The following is a 22,680-nucleotide window of genomic DNA, read 5'->3' on the forward strand; positions in this document are numbered from 1 at the left end:
CCGCACTAACTCCCAAACTCTCGCGATGAAATTTGAATTTGCGAGTTGGGGCTACAGCTTGAGCCTTTGCTTTGGTTCGCTACTGGTCTCACTACCAGTGATGCGAGCCTGGACTGGAAGACTGGAAATCCTCTGCAAGTGCAATCGCAAGTGGGAAGTACTTTGCGGAACTGCACCAGGATTTCCCCCATTTGTATTTTTTTTTTTACAAAAAGCCTTGCCTTCATTCATCGTCACTGCTCGGAGGAAAAGCGAATGGCACCAGAGGGTAATGTTCTCTTTTTCAAGCTAACCTTGCTAGCTTGATGCACGCTAGTGGTTGGCAACCTTGGCTGCCTCAAACTCGGGTTTACGTCGGGCGTACTAAGTACGATTGAACGCATCAGCCACAGTCATGCGCCTTAGTTTGATTTAAAATAAAACCCAAATAAAATTGACACCAACTCTCAATTGTTGAGCTAGTTAGGAAGAACCCCAAACCCGTGAACAGGTCCGCACCATCCCAGTTTGCTTACTTTAGGTTATAAATTGCGCCAGCTACCCAAGATAAATTATGATTTGTGTGGTTTACTGTTTTAACCTGTATAATCTAACCTTGGTAAAATTCTAACAATGTGGTAAATCTGCTAGCAGTAATACGTTTTGCTCTTCAACTACGCCCATCATAACTAGTGCCAGATGGTAGAGTGACAAGAATTGAAATCGAATAGACGTTAGAGATACGCTCATACTAGCTAAATGTCATTTAGTATTTGTTCTTCTCGTTGTAACATGACCTGATGTGACCCTTTATAACCGTAAGGATGACAAATTCAAATAATACACGATGAAAGGAAACTGAAAGCAACCACAATAATAGAATGAGCCCCAAATCTCTACCACCTAAATATACATGCCCAATTTGCTTTTACACGTAAAATAAAAAGTGTAGGCTACTGTTGTGAATGCCACCTTTCCAGCTGCCCTTTCGTTTTATGAGATGCTTGGCTTAATCTGCCAAAGTAAGCAAAATCTTTATTTTTTTTCCCTTGCACAGCACACCCTGTTATTGTCCTTACCTAAAGTGGAAACAAGTACAACATTGGGCTGGACTTTACGCTTTACGCTGCATAAGCAAACCACAAGTGTTTGTACTTGATTTTGTTCTTAAAACTTTGCAGGAAAACGAAATAATAGAACATTATCATGCTTTTGTGATCAGTTCTTGTTTTTGCTCTTTTTCTCCAAATGAAGTAGTATAGATTGCTGAAGAATGAAAACTGAAGTACTTTGACAGATTCACTTTCTATTCTGAGGAATGAATGTTAAATGTTGCATCATGTTACACAGGCCAGTCCAGTGTGTGTTGTTCCAAAGAAAGGTCATCGGCCTAGCATGATGATCTTTCCAATAGTGTGTTCGTGCATGTGAGCTGTCCAATGGTGTGTGTGTATGTTTGTGTGTGTGTTAATCAGGAGCTGTCAATGGTCTCCCATCTTTTGGTCTACTGTAAACACAGCTGCAAGGTTAGGGGGTGTTGGCCAGGTCAACACAACAGGGAGCTGTCGTGATACAAATGATAGATGTCAACACAATAGGTGATAAGGGATTTCAATGGCATTACCTTTTTTTGTGTTTTGCCAAGATACACTATAAATTACTGGAATAAAAAAAAAAAAAGCAGTTTTGTGACCACACTTTTACATAACTTTGCCACTGTTGTCACCATTTAAAAAAATGGGCACAATTTTGAGCAGACAGATGAGCCGTAGTAAGATTACATTTGACAAATTGTTCCCGTTTTAACATATGACTTAATGTGGACTCATTGCAAACTTAGAATTTGATTAGAACAAGACAAGCAAGGTGACAATGCAGGTAGAGAACAAGAATATCCTGTACAGAATTTACTTCTTGGTTGCTAGGCATGTCAAGCAGTTAAACGTTTAGTATGGGGGAAGAAATACACCCGACTAGAAGAGTTGTGCTTGTTGCTCAGCTTTCAAAATCTTCAACTGAGGGTCCAAATTAAAAATTTTTTTTGGACTGTTGGCAAAGACCGGAAAACGTGCACTCAAATCAGGGTTCGTTCAAGGTCAGCAATAGTCAACAAATGGTCGCCAGACATTTGGCAACAGTTGAAGTGCCTTTTTGTGTCACAAGAAAATGTTCAAAATTCTCTTGTGACAAGAAAAGTACAGGCAAATGTTTGGCGTCTTTTGTTTTCTGTTTTCAACCCCCAAAAAAATGCATTGTGCTGTTTGGCTGCAGGGAAAAAAATCTCATGGGGTACATTACTGAAGACCGATTCAGATTTAATATAGAATGACCTATAAACAATTCAGCTTATGGAAATCCTCTCGGAATACATTGTGTTCATATCTTGGGGACTTAGCAAAGAACATAAATCTGGCACGAGAGAAACTGCATGCAAGTCAGCCATAGAGAGCCTAATTCGAATGATTGTTCTCAGACGTTTATGTGATCATTAGAAAAGATGTTCACATAAATTTAGTTGGTTATTGATCACAGTTTTTAGAAACTATTACCCGTGTATATGTCTGCTTCTTCTTATTTTAACAGTGTCCCAATGGGAGCCTTCAGTTGCCGCACATGAACCTCACATTAAGTTCATATCATGCTGTGTAATCACCTATTCACCAATCCAAACCTTTATTGTTCACGAGCCCCTTGGATGTTCCGACTGTCCCTCGTCCCAAAGAAGCCACAGAATGTGCATGAAGGCAACATTACACAGAGGAGAGGCAGGCCAGGAATGCAGCCACAGTCATGTCGTCTGGCTGGCTACTACGCCGGCTCAGCTGCTGTGTATTTCACCAGCGTTCACATTTGTTTGTCGTCAAAGCTGCCATCACTGTGTAGCGCAATGCCGCCTCCCTAATCTCCTTGCTACAGTATAGCGACCTATATGAAGTCTATACAGCTCTGTTCAAATGCCAGGTTTTGATATTAAGACCAAGATCATTTTTCTCAAACTCCTTTCCAAGTAAAAATGAAATCATTTAGGCAGAAACAGGGATGTTCAATCCCACTCTCTGAGACCAGAACGAGTATTCAAGTCGTTAGTCGTCACAAATACAGAGTCCAGGTTCCAAAACCACTTGGGCCTTTGTTCCATAGGTCTGTGACTATGCTGAATTCTAAATTATTCTTCAAATGTGATTTAGCTTCCATATAGTCAATACATTTAACAGTCCTCATCATTTTCAAGTCATCAAGTATAATTTGAATGTTTTTGAACAAACCTCCCAAACAATCGAAAGAGCACTCTTGTAAATTTTGATTTTTAAGACTTGTTGTATTAGTATGGGTTCATCTCTAACTCCCCTCCTACTATTCCTTTCTCTTGCTAGGTTGTTTTGCATCGGTTTCTGACCAAGTGACCACTTTTCCGCCATCATCCAACTATTAGATGTGACCTCGAGGTTGATCAGGAGAAGCCACCATGCCTTGAGTACAGAAAGGCCCTCCGGAGCCCGCTCCCCCCACCCTGAACCACATCCCCCCACCCCCATCCATCATCACCATAGCCTTTCATCCAGCCCCGCTCTACTCCCTGATCCCCCGGCACATGTGAGGAACAGGCTTGCCTGCCCTGGATCCTCGCTGGCCCACCCCTCTGTTCATCCTGGTGAAATGAGCTTAGCTAAGCACCATCAGTTTGGCAGTGGTAGTGGCGGGGTCATGGGCTCTGACAGGGATCTGCAATCCACCGCCTCCTCCATTTCCATTTCCTCCGTGAAGAATGCTCCCAAGAAAAGGCGCCTATCCCTGGCTTCTCTGTTTCGATGGCGAGGGCGGGAAGCCAAAACAGTACGGCGCAAATCTCGTGAGCTGCAAAATCCCGGGCCGGGCGGGCTTACGGGTGTAGATGGCATCGCTAGCATTGAGAACATCCACTCTGAGATGTGTTGCGAAAAGACCTCTGCCTTCTTCACTGTGGCTGGGACCGAAGCTCCCTCTGCCGCTTATGTTGCTGCCTCCACCTCATCTGCCTCGGGACCTTGTGTAACCGCCTCCACCCCGTCTTCTCCCAAGACGGGGAGTGGAATGGAGACGGAGCTTTTGGAGTGCCCCCTCTGCCTTCTGCAACACTCGAGGGAGAGTTTCCCTGACATCATGACTTGTCACCACCGCTCTTGCATTGACTGCCTTCGGCAATACCTGCGCATTGAAATCTCAGAGTCGCGTGTCAACATCAGTTGCCCCGAGTGCTCGGAGCGTTTTAATCCACATGACATCTGCATGATTCTCGGCGACCGGAGTCTGATGGAAAAATATGAAGAGTTCATGCTCAGAAGGTGGTTGGTGGCTGACCCTGACTGCCGTTGGTGTCCGGCGCCCGATTGTGGGTAAGTATTTTGAATTAATAAATCGAATAAAAAAAAGAGATTCATTGAAATGAGGAAACCAAGGCTGAAAACTGAAAAGAAATGATCAAACACCTTAAAAGAATTCCTCAGCGAGGTCGTTTTTTTTTTTTGCTTTCCGAAAGTCAAATTTTAAGGATTAATTGATTTAAACAAGATCAGCCTTATCAAACGAATGTTTTAAAGATCTTTTTTTTTATTTCCAGTCGCAATGTGATACGATAGGTAAATCCCAAGATGACTAAAATCATCATTTCTTGGAAACCACAGTGAATATCAAAATCTTAAGTGCAACTAATTTGAGGTTCTTTGGTAGCAGGGTTGCATCGACCATTTTAGCAACTATCATCAAATATGACATTGTATGCACAAGCACGCACACCGTGTTCGTGTCATGACCACCCTGTTCTTTTCTGCTAGGTATGCGGTTATTGCTTTTGGTTGTGCCAGCTGCCCCAAAATCACCTGCGGGAGGGAGAGTTGTGGTACAGAGTTCTGTTATCTTTGTAAGCAGTTGTGGCACCCCAACCAAACCTGTGACGCAGCACGACAGCAGAGAGCCCAAAGTCTTCGCCTCCGGACGGTTCGCTCGTCATCCCTCAGCTCCAGCCAAGAGAGCGCAGCCACAGGTTGATTGACTCAACACAAACAAAACTTTTTGTACAACTCGATGACGTCATGACACGTTTGAACTTTGAAGACATATTTTCCTAGAAACGATCGGGCTGTTTGGAAAGTATATCATCTTGAGAACATTGAACTGTTGATGTTCCACTGGAATAAATTGGATGTCTTGTAAAATGACATAATTGTTTTGATTTCTCTTTTGTTCCGTCTTGCCCACAGCCGATGACATCAAGCCATGCCCACGCTGCGCTGCTTATATTATCAAAATGAATGATGGCAGCTGTAACCACATGACCTGTGCTGTTTGTGGCTGTGAGTTCTGCTGGCTTTGCATGAAAGAGATCTCAGACCTACATTACTTGAGGTGAGGAACTGCCTGCTCAGGACTATCAATGAATAGGGTAGAGCTGTGCGACATTATATTGGATATAAAAATGTCTGCCATTTGATGTACTGACACCGTCTATAGTTGATATCATTCTTTTCATTTTTTCACTTTGTTAATGGTGTCTGAGAAGCAAATACAACTGTGTCACGTTTCTATTTCAGCATGCATGACTGACCAATTGACACTCAATTGAAATGTTGCGCAATTGTGTAACATCTGGATTGTATGTGAGTTGACTCAGAATGTAAGCAAAAAAAAAAGAAGTCATGATTTCATCAAAATTAAAGAAACAAATGTCATTTTTGGTCAACAAACAAACACCCTCATGTTTATGAATGAATGACAAGATAAAGAGTAAACTTTTTTTTTTTCTTTTCTTTTTACCATTTTCCCAGTCCGTCAGGTTGTACCTTTTGGGGGAAGAAACCATGGAGTAGAAAGAAGAAGATTCTTTGGCAGTTGGGAACACTGGTTGGTGCCCCTGTTGGTATTGCGCTGATCGCTGGTATAGCGATCCCTGCTATGGTTATTGGCATCCCTGTTTATGTGGGAAGAAAGGTGAGATTGCAAACATTCACTCATTTGGAATATGATGAAGCTCCCCCGTTCTTTTAGCATCACGATATCGCCAGTTTCAGTCATGGTAGTGGGTCGCTTCAAAATGCGTCGAACCAATACATTGAAGCCAGTGCAATAGCCTTAGATGCTTTTATTCTGAAATAGGCCCACGTGGTGGCGTGACAGCTAGCTTGTCTTACCTTCTTGCCAACTTGGCTTACCTTACCAGAGGTTTAGCGGGGCGTCATTAAAGAGCTTAAGCAAGCTCCTAGGCCTACCACATACACGTCACACTCATGCAGCAAAAGCAACATGGTGCATTCATGGCACTTTCACCTCAGGAACTTGCAAACACACCACACTGAGTCTTCAATCATCATCTTTTTATGATTACAAGAAGCCAAAATCACAAAGTTTGACTTAAGTGTACATAAACGCCCTCTACTCTTAATATTCGGTCCTTGTTTTGTAAATCGCAACACAAACATCTATTTATGCGCACAGCATTGTCCCTTTGGATTCTTTGTGAGAAACTGATGATATTTTTAACCCCCTCCCCCCAGATTCATAATCGCTATGAAGGTAAAGATATCACCAAACACAAAAGGAATCTCGTGATTGCAGGAGGCGTGACACTTTCTGTCATTGTGTCTCCAGTGGTTGCAGCAGTCACTGTTGGTCAGTTCACGCTAATGTTTCTTCCATCTTATTCCGTTAATTAGTAGCTCTTCTTTTTGACTTATGTTTGTCACTTGTTTTTCCAGGCATTGGAGTTCCCATTATGCTTGCTTATGTTTACGGTGTGGTGCCCATCTCTTTGTGCCGGAGCGGGGGCTGTGGCGTCTCCACGGGCAATGGAAAAGGTGTTCGGATAGAATTTGATGATGAGAATGACATGAATGTCGCCACCGGGACAGCAGCGACTGGTAAGCTAACCTCAACTCGCGTGCAAACCAAAAGTGCGCCTCACACCACTTATATCCTGGAGTATGGGAAAGGAAATGAGGTCAAATTCCCAAAACTCAGAACTGCAAGAGTGATGTGCTACCATCCTGCCCAAAACCAAATCTAGATTTTTTTTGTTTTAATTTCCATTTTGATTGTACTTGTTTCCTTCTCATGATCCAAGGGCATTGTCATGAATATTTGTTCAGATGTTGATTCTTAATTCACACACACACAGTGGAGTTTTGCTTTCAACAAACACCCTTTGCTTTCAACACTTTTATCATTTGTAGATTCCACATCCGTGGCAGACACTAGAAACAATCCCAGCATCAGCGAAGGCAGTGTTGGGGGTCTGACGGGCAGTTTGAGTGCCAGTGGCAGCCAAATGGACCGACTCGGGGCCATGAGGGACAACCTGAGTGAAACGGCATCCACCACGGCCCTCGCCGGAGCCAGCATCACCGGCAGCCTCTCGGGCAGCGCCATGGTCCACTACTTAAGCAGGTACACAGACGGCGGGCGACCCATACTGTCAGCTTTCCGTGTCGTGCCTTGTCAAAACAATTCTCTCTCTTACAGGTTGGAAGTGCAAGCTGATGTGCAAAAGGACCATTGCAGTCTCAGTGGTGAATCTGGAACTGTCAGCCTTAGTACAGTCAGCGACAATGCAAGCACCAAAGCCATGGCTGGATCGATTCTAAATGCTCACATTCCACTTGAAAGGTAAGAAGATGAAATGTTTTTCTGAATGTATTACCTCTCTTTGTCTCATTGCCGCCCCCCTCTCTCTCTCTCTCCGTTCTTGCTCTTAGGGATGGGAACAGTATGGAAGTCCAAGTGGACATCGAATCCAAACCCGCCAAGCTGCGCAACCACAGCGGCAGCAGTAGCGTGGACGACAGCAGCCACATTGGCCACTGTTGCTCCAACTGCCCATCTAACGACTGCTCGACCCCGGAGGGCCAAGGGGCAGCTGCCAAATGCCTTTCCTCGACCAACCCGGGAGTCAAAAAGAGCAACGGCAAACTGCACAAGAAGGGGAACAGAGGCACAAAGATGAACGATCCAAAGGAGGACTTGGATGCTCAGGTTTTGGGGAACTCTTTAGAGTGTGACTCTCCTTCTCTGAGCGGCAGTCTAGCCTCCGTTTCGGACTCCCACTCCAGCCACTTCTCCGAGTTGAGCTGTTCCGATCGGGAGAGCATGAAAACATCGTGTAGCCACGGCTCTGGCGGAGGCGACTACCACGCCCGTTTCGCCGCCATCAGCCCCTTGCCCGAGGTGGAGAACGACAGGCTGGAGACTTGCCCCGCTTCACGGACTCCGCCCCTGGTTCCCCGCTCGCCTACCTCCTCGCCGGCTCGTGCTGCAGAGCTCTGCTCCCTCCGCTTCATCGCAGAGGACAACGTCACGGTGTGCCCCACCGAGTGGGACTCTCAGAGAAACACTGCGCAGCTAACAAAAGAAAACAACAACAATCAGCTCCCACTACAACATAACAATCAAACGCAGCACAAGAATCCATGTAAGCAGACGGACATATAAAACATAAAGACCACAAGTGCTGCATAGATTGGCCCTCAGTCACTGGTGGGAGGAGCTAGACCATTTCTTTAAGTCGGTGGAGGTTTGAGATGAAAACCATTGTGCCAGTTTGGATTAGTTTTCCTTGTTGTTCCTGTGAGGAGACTGTTCTCCATTCAGCTTTGGGCGCTTCTCTAGAGGCCTTGATTGACAACAAAGTTACTTTAACTTTGATTGCTAAAATTTCTTTTGGAACGTTTCATCATGCCTCATGCGAGAGTGTGTTTTGATACCTTTTGTTTTTTTCCACTCATGGTGCCTTTAAAAGCAGTTTGTGTTCTTTGCGTCTCTCTCTCTCTCTTTCACTTTCTCCCCACTGTGTCTTAAGAACCCCCAGACAATGACGCGTTGTATCCTGCAGAATGTAGGGGGGGGGGGGGCATTACTAGAATAAGATTCTGAGGCACACTAAATATGCTAAATGAAGAATAATTTGCAATCACCTACCAAAGATAACACTCAGGCTCTTGTTAATCGTTGACTTGTGGGCCAGTAGACACCCTGGTGCACTTTTCTTTATACAGCAATCAACTATCCGGATTTCATACACACTTTACTAATAGCGGACGACACAGAGCAGCCAAAGGCACCTTCACTGTTATCTGTTCTCGTGTAATGTTGTTGATCTGCCACGTTCCATGACATACCGCATACTGTTAAAGGGTTCATCTTCGCTCGTTGTTGTGTTGCATATTGGTGCTGCTACACAGACTTGCATTAAATGTTCTTTTTTTTTTTTTTATACGCGGCTGTTTCAGTTGAGCTTCTGATCAGTGGCTGGTATTATTTAGGTGGTTACAGGCAGTTTGAATTGTACTTTGACCCGGAAATGTTACGGATTTTTTTTTTTTCTCAGTTGAATAAAGCTGCATGTTGCAACTCTCAACATTTTTCTCACTTTATCCCCAAGATTGGTTCTGACTTAGACACACCACTAGTGCCAGATAAAATTGTGGAGAGTGGTTTTTCTTTTGCTTTATTACGTACATGTAAATGCATATCAAAATCCAAGATGGAAAATGTTTGGGTCTGATGTTTGCAGAGTAAATTTGTTCTTCCACAAATTTTCAGCTTTATTATTCCACACTTAACTGAGTCAACAGATTCAAAGCCTTCAAACATCAAAATGTTCCACTCATTCAAAACACTTGACAATGTCAATTTCACTTTCAAAATCTTATTTTTAATACAGCATTTCTACATTTTCCATAAGTTTGTTTTGAAATGTCTGAAAATATTTGAATTTTGGAATGATCTGAGACTTGGTTTTGTTGATTTAACCAAATGTGTTTGTCCCCCCCAACCCCACCCTCCTCTTCACACCAGATTCCAACAGGTGCTCTATGTAGTTATTGCCTTTTTTTTCTCTTTTTTTTGCCTTTTGTTTATTCTCAGGTTCCCCAACCAGTTCCCATTCGGTGTAATTGTTACCGTTAGTCTTCATTTTGTTTTCCTTCTATTTGCCACCCCATCTTAAATTTGCAGAATAAAGCACGCATCTGGGGAAGTATTCTCCATTCTTCCCTGCTCATTGCAAGGGGCCAGTTTGAACAGACGCATCACAAGAGCATTGGATTTTGATTTATGGGGCTGATAACCAGCAATATTACAATACATATTTTTAATGTTGCAACTTTCTTGTATCATTTGAAATCATTCATCACCGTGATCGTATTTGCATTAATAGTCAGACAATTTTCTCATCTTTGGGATCATCAGCTCATAGTACCAGCTCTCAGAGTTTTCTCATAAATAAATTAGGATTTGCCTCATTCATTCTTGTCCATGATTCTAAACCGAAAAAAGTAAAATTACACTGAAGAGAACTCAGATGTTATTTTAAGCACTATACTATCAAAAGCTACTTAAAAAAAAAAAAAACAGACCCAACAACATAATCATGATTTAAAGTTTTGAGTTGTATTTTTCAACAGATAGTGTTGCTGTTAGTGGCTAAAACAGGTCGATCATGCCAACCTGTATCTTCCATAATAATACAGTATATCCTATTAGTGTGATCTTTCCCAAAGGCAAGGAAAGTCTTAAATAGCTTCAAATTCCCTGAAATGAAAGTCATCATGCACTGAATATCAGCAGCTTGGACAGCAGCTCATACATCAACATTCTGACATGAAAAGAGAGAGAGTGCAAGGACCACAAGCATCGGGGCTACTGTACATCACTGTGAAAACGTGGCTCATTTTCAGCCCAATTTTCCAGTACAATCAAGGTCCTTTGTACAGAATCCATTCCACTGGTAAAAAAAGTAATTCTCCATAGCAAAATGATCTTCAAAGAAAATATATATTCCTTACACACTCTTTAAACATACTGTATAATCTCAGATTATTTACAGAACAGTTTGAGTGAATGTGTTTACTCTGGAACACATTTTGCAGTATCCCGCATCTTTTGGGGAGTTTTGCATAGATCCAAGAGTTGTGGTTAATGCAGCAGCAGCAGCAGCAGCTCATGCAGTTCAAGCCGGGCAGGGAGGATGCAGATGGCTCAGATGTATTTGTTGGCCAGGTTCTGAACATCATTCTTTGTGAACTCTGTGCCCTCCGCAGATGACAGGTGCTCAAACAATTGGTTCACGTGGCGCCGCTCATCCTTCTCCAGCAGCATCAGTGCCACCTGAGGACACGCAAACACAGGCCTTCATTTAAAATGGAAAAGGAACCGTGTGCCAACGCAGCCAGGCATCAGTATTAGTTCCAGAACCTTCGTGACAAGCTCTGTCCTCACTTCACCTTAATTCTGAGTTTTGCTACGGTCATACGTGTGGAATGCACTCACTCACCGAGAACCTGTCAGTAGTATGAAGATGATTTAGGTGTTTGTAAACTAAGTTGGGGTCTTTTTCCAGAAGGTGAGAGTCTAGCACTTTGACGATGAAGCTGATGGTCTGCCCATTGAGCTGAGTGCTCAAAAACTGCGGAAGCAGCTCTGGATCTGTTGAAGCTAACATGTCGGCGCACGCCGCCATGTTGCCACTACTGCAGGCGTTGTTTAATGCTTGGCCAAACTCGTACGCGTTGCTGGGTTGGAATTTGCTGCTCAACTCTTCCCCGAAACAGCTGCCAGACTGAGAGTTTGCTCCAGTCGATGCTTCCTGATCACCATCCACCTATGACGGAGAAGAAAGCGTAGACATGTTTGTAAAGAAATAGAAGTGGCAGTACAATATATGCTCTTTATTAATTCAGGGATGCCAAATATGCTTTGTATTTATTCAAAATGTGTGTGTCTACCTCTGTGATGGGGACGACCCTCCGAGATTTAGTTGGTGACGCATCGACGAGACTTTGCTTGAGCAGAATTGTCACCTCCTCCAACTCCTTCTCTGCCTCCTGCACATTGGGATCGCGATGGAGCACCTCCTGGAGGTCTGTGCTGCATGCCAGGTAGTCCTGGCGTGAGGTACAATGAAAAAATATTAGGCCTGAAAACTACATTAAAGAGAAAACATAAAGATTTTATACTAATATGTAAAACCCTATCGTTGCAGATGACTGCCAAAAGGAAATCATAAATTCAAAAAATGTATTGGGTAATGAGAACCTTAACCTGAATGACTTTTATGGTATTGGCCATCTGTCCTCACCTTTAGCCCTTTATTGGCCATTGCTCGTCTGTAGAAAGCCTTCTTATTGCTTGGCTCCAGTTGGAGTGCGGCGTCACAGTCTTGCTTGGCCTCAGAAAATCTTTCAAGCTTCAAGTAGCACAGAGCTCTGCCAGCACAGACATCCGAGCACATACGTTATGTTTCTGGCTCATTTATTTATGACTCATGTCGTGTCATTTCAGTTCACTTTGTATTAATTCGAGTATTGCTTGTAGGTTTTTGTGTTTGGTTTTTAAATGTGTTTTCTTGAGTGCAAAAAAAAAAATGTTGATCAAATAAGTACTAGTTTTGGTTATAATTATAGTTAGTTGTCGTGTCATGTGGTTTCATTTCGGAATTTCTTTTGTTTTTTTTAAGCAATGTTGTTTGCTTTTGAATTTGGTTAAGTGTGTTTTTCCCCTCCCAATTTTCCTTGTAGTTATTTCATTGATGTGTCTTAGCAGCAGCATGTGTTTTTAAATGTGTTTTCTTGAGTGCAAAAAAAAAAATGTTGATCAAATAAGTACTAGTTTTGGTTATAATTATAGTTAGTTGTCGTGTCATGTGGTTTCATTTCGGAATTTCTTTTGTTTTTTTTAAGCAATGTTGTTTGCTTTTGAATTTGGTTAAGTGTGTTTTTCCCCTCCCAATTTTCCTTGTAGTTATTTCATTGATGTGTCTTAGCAGCAGCATGTGTTTACTGTATGTTTGCTCAGGTGTGGCTCCAAAGTCTAAGTTGCTCTACAGCAAAGCCCAGAGCAAAACAAACACAAAAACAATAGGGTGTTTCCACCAATGCATCATCAATGACATGAATGAAACAAAAGGGGAGGCATATATTATTTTTGTGAATGCAGAAAACAAGTAGGAACTATGAGGAACACGTATGTCGCTACAGCAATACTGTAGAATGTTTAATGTTCATTATTCATGTAAAAAAATAAATGAAAGATTTGGCATATACAGTGTATAAATTTGAAGGGGAAAAAAAAAAAACTCAAATGTTTCTAACCTGTTGGTGTAGATAGCACATTCCTCTGGCTTTATCTTAAGGCAGTCCGAATACTTTCCCAGAGCTTCTTGGTATTGACCCCTTTTCACGAACTCGTTCCCAGCTTGCTTAAAATCTGCATATCGAACTTCTGCTTTCCTTTCTAGATGACAAAAAACACATTGTCTGAAAAAAGCAAATCCAATCTTGCTTTGGAAAAAAAAATGCCATTTTTAAATTTATGGCATTTAAAAAGAAAGAAAATTCAACTAGAGCTGATTTGTGGATCAAGGATGTGCAGCACTGGCTTATTTGTAAAAGACAGGACCGCCCCCAAAACGGTCTGAGTTCAAAAAAACGTGGAAAAACGGTTCTAATTCTACAAATGACATTTGGTAGAGTACATTTTACTCAAAAACAAGTCTATGGTTCCACTCTGAAAACAGGAAAAAAAAAGTAACACTTGAAAGAGAGTAAAGTATTCAGAATAATATTTTACACTGAAAGCAATTTGGACCGATAGTTACTTGTCCCCCCCACTAGAAATGATCAATACATTTTACAAGGAGAGCTTTTGAGTCAGTAAAACGTCCTATTAACAAGCAATATATCAAGAAATATTTAACATTTTTAAAGTCCCCTTCCCAACACCGTATATGCCGCTATGGCAATATTATGCAAAGTTCTGTTCAAACTCATTCAAGTGCATGAATGAGTCAATCACAGCTCAAGGATGTGTCTTGGCGACGTAATAGCTGGGAGAACATTTATAGCCTCCTTTCACACTTAAGAGCATAATCTCCCAGTGTGTCTGCGGATAGGCTAAAAACAGCAAGAGTAAGTCGCAAACCTGCATCTTTGGCAGCCTTCTCAGCCCTGGCCTGTAGGACTTCGGAGCTGGGCGGCTCCTCTCTGCGGTGCTGCTGTGCCCCAAGAGGAACCAAAGGAATATCTGGAAGTTTCTGTCGCCAGTCCGCACCATCCTGCTCAATCAGCAAACGGGTGATCCTGAACGATTGATTGACAGGTGAAATGTGAACATATGGAACATCCCTCAAACACAGACAAAAACGTAAAAGAAGAGTTAAGTACAAACATAAAGATGCATTAGTATGATACCGACTCGTGAAAAATGTGCATGAGACTGTTCGTGAGCAGCCGGTGAACAAAGCGAGAATTAAAAGGCTAATACCTATTGACACTGTCATGTGCTGCTTGCACGCTGACGTCTATCTGGAGAACCGTCTTGTAATCCACGTAGGCCTTACGGTAGCGTTCCAGGGACTCATAAGCCATGGCCCGCCGCAGGAGGGGCTTGAGGGAGTAAGGCTGTAGTTCCAGAGCTCTGCCGAGTATAAATAGATACTGTGAGGAAACCACAGCAAAGGATCAATTCGGGGAGCAGATGCCGGTGTGAGAGAGGTGTTCATCTAGACATGCATGCTTGGACAATTACTGTGTATTTTATTATTGACTGCAAGATATTTGTATCATAATGCACCCCTCTTCTGTAGCAATAAGGAAAGCAAAATATTAGAAACACCTCTCATCGTGAGGATTTTTTGTCCCGACATTTGACAACCAAAAGATATTAATTTGTCTTTATGAAAGCAGCACAACATCAATATGGCCTCTTAATACAACTGTTTGTGCTCACCCTTAAAAGGGAAAGTCAACCCCCAAATTGTCTTTGGACTCATCTGTTCTATGAAACCCAACTAGTCGAAACACAGTGTTCTGATTCATGTTTTGCTTGTGGAATATGAATTAAAGAGGCAAAACCCAACCAAAAATGATATCACAGTTGCCATCTCAGATCACAGCCAATCACGCCTCACCAGTTTTGTGAAGCTAAGCCGTGGGTAGCTGTGACCCGAGACCTGGCAACTGTGATGTCATTTTTGGTCGACAGCAAGTGGCAAAATGGACACCCCCTGACATGGATAAAAACAGGTCCATTAAGTCATGTTCCACAAACGCAATATTAATCAGAAAGTCATGTTTAGACGAGTGGAGGCACATACAAGCATTTCTTTGGGTTGACCTCCTCTTTTAAAACTATAATATAGAGATGAACTATTATATTAAAGTGATCAATGACAACATTGTATGAATCGTTTCTGAGGATTACGGATTTGTCACTATTAACCATTAACGTTCCTTTTCACTCACTGTGTGCAGTCCTGTATGCATTCTTGACTGTTGCCATCTTTCAGGTAACAAGCTGCTCTGTTTGAGTACAGAATACACAGGTCATCTGGACTATCAATACCTGCAAGAAAAACAAAATCAAACTATAAATGCTGAACATTTCATCTAGAATGTACATTTGCAACAATGTCCACCTAAAAATGACACAAGCAAATAAGTGAGGAGTTAGTCTTTCTTGCATGATCAATATTTGTCTCTTTGGATTACTTCAAGGCAATAATAATGTATAACGTTCTTTTGCAATAGACTTATTATCAGCACGGCCGATTATTGGCTCTGACATTCGGCATTTGGACAAATATTAGCATCAACACTTCCAAAAACATGACGGCAACTATTATTGAAATTTTCAGTGAACTTTATAAATCAGGCTGCTGACACTGGAAGCTCTCTCCACCCTTTGCTATGGAGGTACGGATGAACCCAAGTATGGACCTTTGGGACAGGATTCCCAAAAGCATGAAAAACTTCTGATATTTTTGTAGTCAACCTTATGTTTAATATTCAATGACATCATTGCTATTTTTTTTCCAGTTGTCAAGTGGCTGTCACAGCAATTATTTGCCTTGTTCACACAAATTCATTCTTGCACACGGTCTTGCTCACCCTCTGCCTCGCTCATCCAATAACTCACTTCAGTACTAAACATTAGCTGAATGTTTTTTTTTCGGCCCGGTAATGTCTGACATTAACTCTTTATTTTCACAATAAAGAGGTGGTTGATCGACCACGTACATGTTTTATTATCTTAAGCATACTCGACAGCCATTCTTTGTCTTTTCTCTATCGAAGGAGGTCGTTTGGATAAGTCGGTTAAACTCCACAACACTGATCACGACCAAAAGAGCACCATACCATCAGTGAAAGAGAATATATTACATCAACAACCCACAGGACATTTTGGATGCAGTATGATGTGATACAAACACAAATTCCAACCTGGAAAAGGTTTGAAAAGAAACTCAAAACAAGCCTGACAAGCTAAACCACTCCTCCAACTTGTTTTCCAGTTCCTTCAATTGCTTACAGAGAAAACATAGCCTGAGCCAATTTTTAATTTTGGGTCCGAGTTCCCGATGACATACATTCACTGGCAATATTAGGTACTCGATATAAGATGAAGAGTTGTATGAAATATTTATTCTTTACCAGTCAAAGAGTTATTAATCCAAAAATGTGGAAGTAGTTTATCATGATAAATAATTGCACTGCATTATTCTCAGATGAGGCAGAATACAGTGATTGTATTATTAATATTTACAACACGTTTGGATCTGAATCCCATTGTTTGCAAAAATTTGATTATGGGAGATGATGAACCAGGTGACAGTCATGTCAGTGTAGAATGTTGCAAAGACACGATGACTTTAAACTGTCAGTCACAGATTTTCATCATAAGGAAACAGTCACAAACCAGCAATGTCATCAATTTCCCATCATTCATCTTTTATTCTTCCTCATTCATTCGCTTGCTCCCTCAGTGGGATTGTGCCATCTAATTTCACAGCCACTGACCGGCAGTCATGTGACCAGAACAGACCTGAGCAGAGAGGCTTAGTACCAATCTGAGGCTAAAACCAAAACGTCGTCCATTTGGAGCAACCCCAAAGTGTCGCATCACACTTCGAGGGCGAGAGTCCCGACTCACATCCACTTGTGAAGTTCCATCTTATATGACATGCTGAGGAACATACCAATTGCTTTGCTTGAATTTCATTTGAAACAGATTGAAATTCAGACATTACGCCGGCAAGGTCATGGCTTTTCCAGTGTTGATCATTTGAAGCTATATTTATTCCGATGTGGGCGGAGGTGTAAGAAGGTGAGGGGGACAAGTACCAGCTTCTTCTCTCGACACATTAACAAGCTAATCAGTTGAGTAGTTAGCTCAATGTCATTCATGTCGCACAACAACCTTTGTTTATATTTATAGCCTACGTGCGTATACATCCTAAGACTTTAATAACCAGATGCTCGGCCTTACCTTCTTCATTATATCCTTGAATGGCTTGGGAGTATTTTTCCAGTGCTTCGCCAAACTGTCCATTCTTAAATAGCAGGTTTCCTTCATTCTTTAAGCGGGATAGGGACAAGGGGAGGGCTCCGCACAGCACATCGAGATTGACAGGTTCGCCAACATTTGGACCTGCTGGAGTTTCCTTGCTGCTGCAGCCGGCCTGATCAGCCTGGGGGGACACTGAGCCCCTCTTGACTGCTCCATTAGCTGCCTTTTCCTTGCTTTCTTGTGGGACTTTGTACTTGTCTGAGCTGCCACCTTTGCTTTTCCAGTGTCCGTGATGGGAGTGCGAGGAGTCGTTGTGTGGGGCCCCGTCCCCTTTGCCATGGGGCCTCTTTTGCGCGTTACCCATGTCTCCCCTCTCCGCAGGAGCAGCTGAGCGGCCGTCCCCTCCCACAATCTGGCTGGGTTCAACCGGACAATCTAAGGGGGAGAAAAAGAATGAGACGGAGTGTGTGAAGGGAGGACGGATGAAACACACCCACAGGAAGCAGTCAGTGGTTACATCACAGTTGGGGGAGGGTTAGGATTCAGAGCACTTGCAGGAAGCGGAAAGGGGAATTACAAGAGCATTGGTTGGGTTGGGGGTAGGGAAGAAAAAAACATATGCGTGCGTACAGTCGTGTCACGTGGTCATGCGGGAAGAGATTTGTGGTCAGAATGACTTCACCAGCAGGAGTAAAGGCACAATCTAAGGGCAGCCTTCCACAATGGCAACTCTACCTCACAAATATACTGCAGGCTAAAATTACATGCCACAATTTGGCTGCATGATTCAAGTCTGCCTCAAGCATATTGTAATATTGTCAGTGGGCGATAGATTAAAACGTGCTTAGCACATTAGCATAATATAAAAATCATTGTTAAGGCACACTTAACTCTATACTATACACCAGCAAAAACAATATATAATGTGCATATAATAAGGTGCAGTGTCAATTGTAATGACAAAACTACTGCAAGTATGTACAAGAAACAATGATTTAACTGGCAAACGGGCAGTGATGTACTTTTAAAACTATTGACATGTATTACTGTAATATGATATAGCTATTTATTCATACATTTATCATAGTAAAAAAAACCGATGGCAGCTGCAGTGATGTAAATAAGGCTGGGTGCTGTATTGGTATTTGTCTCGGCTATGTGAATACGTGTACATTTTTAATTGACTGTGTTATGATGATTGGAGTTGGTGAAAAAAAATGCATGAATTGAACTGTTTGCAATATGACTCTCCAAAAATTAAGCGCTCTCAATATGCTTTGTGGTTCTGTATATATAACTTTAGAATAATAATCACCAAAGTTAAAATCTCACTAAATGAAGCATACCTCTCAGACGGTGTCAATTAAAATGGAGCCTAATGTTTTTGCAACGGTAGACATTTTGATGCGTTTGTAAATGCTGCAGAAGGTGGAAATCTGGATTTTAAATAGCGTTATAAATGTTCAGGCGCTTTTGATTAGCCATTTTCATCTTCAGACTGACATGTTGCAAAATAAAAAAATAACAAATTGATGCAATTACACTGCGTTCTCTGGTCCTAATTATTTGAAACAGTTGATAAGATTCAATTCAAGTCAAATCAATCATTTATAACGTTTGTTTTTGATATTCAACAAATCTCACCACGAGTCTGCTCCAATATTGTCTCTTGGAAATCCTCCTCCTGCTCCTCTTGGATGATTATTTTTCTGCCTTTTCTCTCTTTTCCGTGTCGCACCTCTTTCACCTTCTTTGTAGTTTCAGCCAGAAGTTGCTACATCACAAATAATGACACACATCAGAATTCGTGATGACATATTATTACGTCAGAACAGATGATCGCAACCGATGATCACAATGACCATCTACGGTACTTTGTGCTGTAGTGTGATGTTGCGCAAAAGCAACGACACCTGGGGGACAAAAAAGGCAACTGCAATAACAACAATACGACACAATAAGACAATCGTAAAATATTGATTAAAATAAAGTAACGTTAACAGTAAATATTTCAATGTACTTTGGGGCATGAATTTCAAATAATCCAATGGTAACTGCGCGTACAGAGGTTTGCTCACTTGTGCAACATTATCTCACTTTCCCTCCCTAAAACATTATATTTTTCCCCATTTGAATTTTTCTTTTAAATGACTGTATTTAATCTCATTTATTTATATGTGTAGACTCTTTATATCCACTATTCATGTCGTCATCCAAGTAAATATATCCATCATTTGCCATTCATAAAGTAAATTGAAATGAGATCATCTTCATTTTACTATAGCCCCACACATTTACTATTTAGTACTTGCAAATTCACCAGTTCACGCATTATAACGTGGCACAAAGAAATCCAATTATTCTTGTATCTATCATGGCAAATGATTGTCTCCAGGATGTTTCTATTGTGGTATCTACATTTGAGACGATGAACCATTTTTTTTTTAGCCTAAGCAGTGGAAAATAGCTGTTTGCTCAACCAAGCATGTGCTCAACCACACGTTTTGTAAAGGTAGGCGGAACTTGGCTACAAAAACGATTCTTTTGGCACTGCTCATAACCTTGAAATGTCATAACAAAGATGAACCCTGTTGTATAACTTACAGTGGCTGCAACATTTTGTGGCTCTTCTCTCAGCACCACTGTCAGGTCTTCAACAGCCATTTGGAAGTTACCCATTTCATTGTGCACGGCGGCACGCCGTAATAAAGCTGTAGAGGAGATAATAATTCATTACTAGTACTGTAAGAAGAAAATAAACCGGACTATTGGTCAAAAATCCTAAATCTGTTTTCAGATGAAATAAAATGTTGCATTACATTTTCCGACACCTTGCTTCAAGTCAAGTGTTACAAAATATGACAAATATTTTACTGTGTCATGAATCTATCCATATTGAACAGTAAAACACCACAAAATAGATATGTTTGTTTAAGGGAATACAGAACCTTTAACGTTGCAGGGTTCTAGATCCAATACACTGTTGCAGTCGTTCATGGCCTTTTGCCATTGCTTGAGTTTGATCCTTGCTTGGGCTCTGTTATTGTATGCAGCCACTGAGGGCATTATGGATATGCTCCTGTGATTAGATGATACAACCACATCACCGAATATCTCAAGGCAGGCAGAGAGGCCCGACATATAGAGAAGAGAAGATTTTAAAAGTCTAACCTGGAGTAGTAGGCAACTGCCTCCTCGTAATCATTTGCCCTAAAAGCTTCATTTCCTTTGTCTTTTTCACGCTCTGCCAGAAGATGTTTCACTTTTGCTTCTGCTGTCAGCACTGGATGTATTAGTGAGACACAATTTTGATGTTAAGAGTTGCAAAATGATGTTTTTGGCACCATATGACTACAGTTGAATTGAAATGAATTACATAAAGGATCCATTTTTGTCGTAGGATGTGCATCGCTAATAGGAGGCGGTTCGTTTAGAATGACATCACCATCAATTTTCTGACATTCTTTCTCCACATCAAACCTAGAGGAAAATGCCAAATACATACATGGATAAATGTTTTTTTTTTTTATTTAGACCTTTTGTTTAAAAAAAATAATAATCTTGAAACAGAAACACTTACTTGTCCCATTCTCGATAATCTCGTGGCTGTACACGGTTTTGTTTATGAGGAATGTTCTGTGGGGGGGGGGGGGGGGGGGAAATTATCATGTTGTTATCCAGTTGAATAAATTATTTAAATATTTCTGTGGACCAAATGAGGCGTTACTCTGCTGAGTGGAACCGAGCAATTGGACCCTCTTATAGGTGGCATGCTTTGATCCATAACATCCTCAAACATGAACTGTTTTTTAAGGGAAGTCTCTGTCACTTTGGTTTCATCTTGCCAAATCTGGGGGAAAAAAAATCTAACTTTTTGAACAATTTTCAGAATACAGCCATAACAATCAATAATTAAATAAATAGAGCACCCTCAACTCATCGGCAATAAGGTTCCATTCATCTGCTGGAAGGCTGGAGGATGTGGTCACAGGATTTTCTTTCCTAAGAGCTCGACTCCGAGGGTTCAGTTTCTCTAGTCGACTTTCACAGAACTCAATTAGATGAGGATAAATGCCCTCCTTGCCAGATCTGGACATAACAACAATGCTTGTTTCCATTTTAGAGCCGATGGCCTCATGTATTATTATATGGTCGATTGTACTGCATGTGCGGATGCTTTTTAAGATGTATCAATTCAAAGAGATTAACCTTAACAACCAGAACAGAAACTGTTGAATATATCATTGATATTTTTAATGAAACCTCAAAAATATCATGATGTTATGATACTTTGGTTTGCCTAGGTGAGTCAAAATTTTACACCAATTACAACACAGCCATAATAGCTGGTCAATGAAAGCTGAACATTTTGTTTGTCAAGCACAATTAAGAGACAACGTGCATCTTTGCAATTACCTGAGTAATAAAAGGATTTTCTCCAAGTATTTGGCATCCTTGCATTTATCAATATAATCATATTCCATATGCTCCACAGGGATCTTCATAGATCTGCAGTCAGAAGAAGTAAAATTTTGAAGAAAGGCAGCTGAACTCATGGCTATAAACCCTCTTTAGTGCACCCAACTTTAATAAAAACAAAAAACAAAAACAAAACTTTGGATAGCGAACACCTTTCTCAAAGTAAATGCAAAGGCACTGCTTATCGTTATTTCCTCTAGTGCTTGTTAATCACCCACACTAAGACCCCCGAAACGGCGTTATAAAGCGTTGCCCATGGAGACGGGACAACATTTCGTACGTCATCCGATGACGTCTAACAGTTCCGTTCACATTTTTAATTTACCACTCAAAATTCTCTAACCCGAACAATTTCATTTATTCATTCATTCCAATTACTTATAAAAAGAAATATAACAAAACAATTGCATGTATGTATGCATGCATGTATGCATGCATGCATGCATGCACATGCATGTATTTATTTATTTATTTATTTATTTATTTATTCGTTCATTCAGGGCGGGCGGCTCGGTGCGCACTGGGTAGCACGTCCGCCTCACAGTTAGGAGGGTGCGGGTTCGATTCCACCTCCGCCCTCGCTGTGTGGAGTTTGCATGTTCTCCCCGTGTCCGCGTGGGTTTTTTCCGGGCACTCCGGTTTCCTCCCACATCCCCAAAACATGCTTAATAGGCCGATTGAGCACTCCAAATTGTCCCTAGGTGTGAGTGCGAATGGTTATACGTCTCTGTCTGCCCTGCGATTGGCTGGCAACCGGTTCAGGGTGTCCCCCGCCTACTGCCCGATAAGCGGTTCAGAAAATGGATGGATGGATTTCTTTATTCATGCATTTATTTTTCTTCATGAATGTCTAATATGACACTTCAAAGATAAAATGTAGATTAAAATGTCTGTATTCACCAGAGAGAATTT

The 22,680-nt window shown here is 41.5% G+C and overlaps 2 protein-coding genes across 2 annotated transcripts; one reads left to right on the forward strand and one right to left on the reverse strand.

The window, feature by feature from the left end:
• Positions 1-51: 51 nt before the first annotated feature.
• rnf19a (ring finger protein 19A, RBR E3 ubiquitin protein ligase) lies at positions 52-9,539 on the forward strand. The gene is made up of 10 exons (XM_085918032.1): positions 52-268; positions 3,354-4,352; positions 4,791-4,999; positions 5,217-5,361; positions 5,781-5,943; positions 6,507-6,621; positions 6,708-6,869; positions 7,182-7,395; positions 7,471-7,614; positions 7,704-9,539. Exons 2-10 carry the CDS (start codon positions 3,637-3,639, stop codon positions 8,434-8,436), a joined length of 2,601 nt encoding a protein of 866 aa, XP_085774158.1. The 5' UTR covers positions 52-268; positions 3,354-3,636; the 3' UTR covers positions 8,437-9,539.
• LOC147052240 (sperm-associated antigen 1-like) lies at positions 9,436-21,986 on the reverse strand. The gene is made up of 18 exons (XM_085918031.1): positions 21,706-21,986; positions 21,219-21,378; positions 21,017-21,139; positions 20,870-20,925; positions 20,666-20,769; positions 20,461-20,572; positions 20,238-20,368; positions 19,894-20,000; positions 18,934-19,063; positions 17,269-17,724; positions 15,246-15,345; positions 14,266-14,418; positions 13,924-14,081; positions 13,095-13,236; positions 12,083-12,209; positions 11,730-11,888; positions 11,279-11,605; positions 9,436-11,112 (listed from the first exon to the last, which is right to left on the reverse strand). The coding sequence occupies exons 1-18, from the start codon at positions 21,843-21,845 to the stop codon at positions 10,984-10,986; spliced, it is 2,814 nt and encodes a 937-aa protein (XP_085774157.1). The 5' UTR covers positions 21,846-21,986; the 3' UTR covers positions 9,436-10,983.
• Between the last annotated feature and the right edge of the window lie 694 nt (positions 21,987-22,680).

The sequence above is a fragment of the Syngnathus leptorhynchus genome, chromosome 8 (genome assembly GCF_054491065.1).
Source record: "Syngnathus leptorhynchus isolate UIUO chromosome 8, UIUO_Slep, whole genome shotgun sequence".
Lineage (NCBI taxonomy): Eukaryota > Metazoa > Chordata > Actinopteri > Syngnathiformes > Syngnathidae > Syngnathus > Syngnathus leptorhynchus.

Coding starts and splice junctions, on each gene's coding strand:
- rnf19a (XM_085918032.1), top strand. CDS start 3,637: ATGAGCTTAGCTAAGCACCATCAGTTTGGCAGTGGTAGTGGCGGGGTC. Junction 4,353..4,790: donor TGTCCGGCGCCCGATTGTGG/GTAAGTATTTTG, acceptor CTTTTCTGCTAG/GTATGCGGTTATTGCTTTTG. Junction 6,870..7,181: donor CACCGGGACAGCAGCGACTG/GTAAGCTAACCT, acceptor TATCATTTGTAG/ATTCCACATCCGTGGCAGAC.
- LOC147052240 (XM_085918031.1), bottom strand. CDS start 21,845: ATGAGTTCAGCTGCCTTTCTTCAAAATTTTACTTCTTCTGACTGCAGA. Junction 20,369..20,460: donor GCAGTTGCCTACTACTCCAG/GTTAGACTTTTA, acceptor ATCTAATCACAG/GAGCATATCCATAATGCCCT. Junction 19,064..19,893: donor CACAAAATGTTGCAGCCACT/GTAAGTTATACA, acceptor TTTGTGATGTAG/CAACTTCTGGCTGAAACTAC.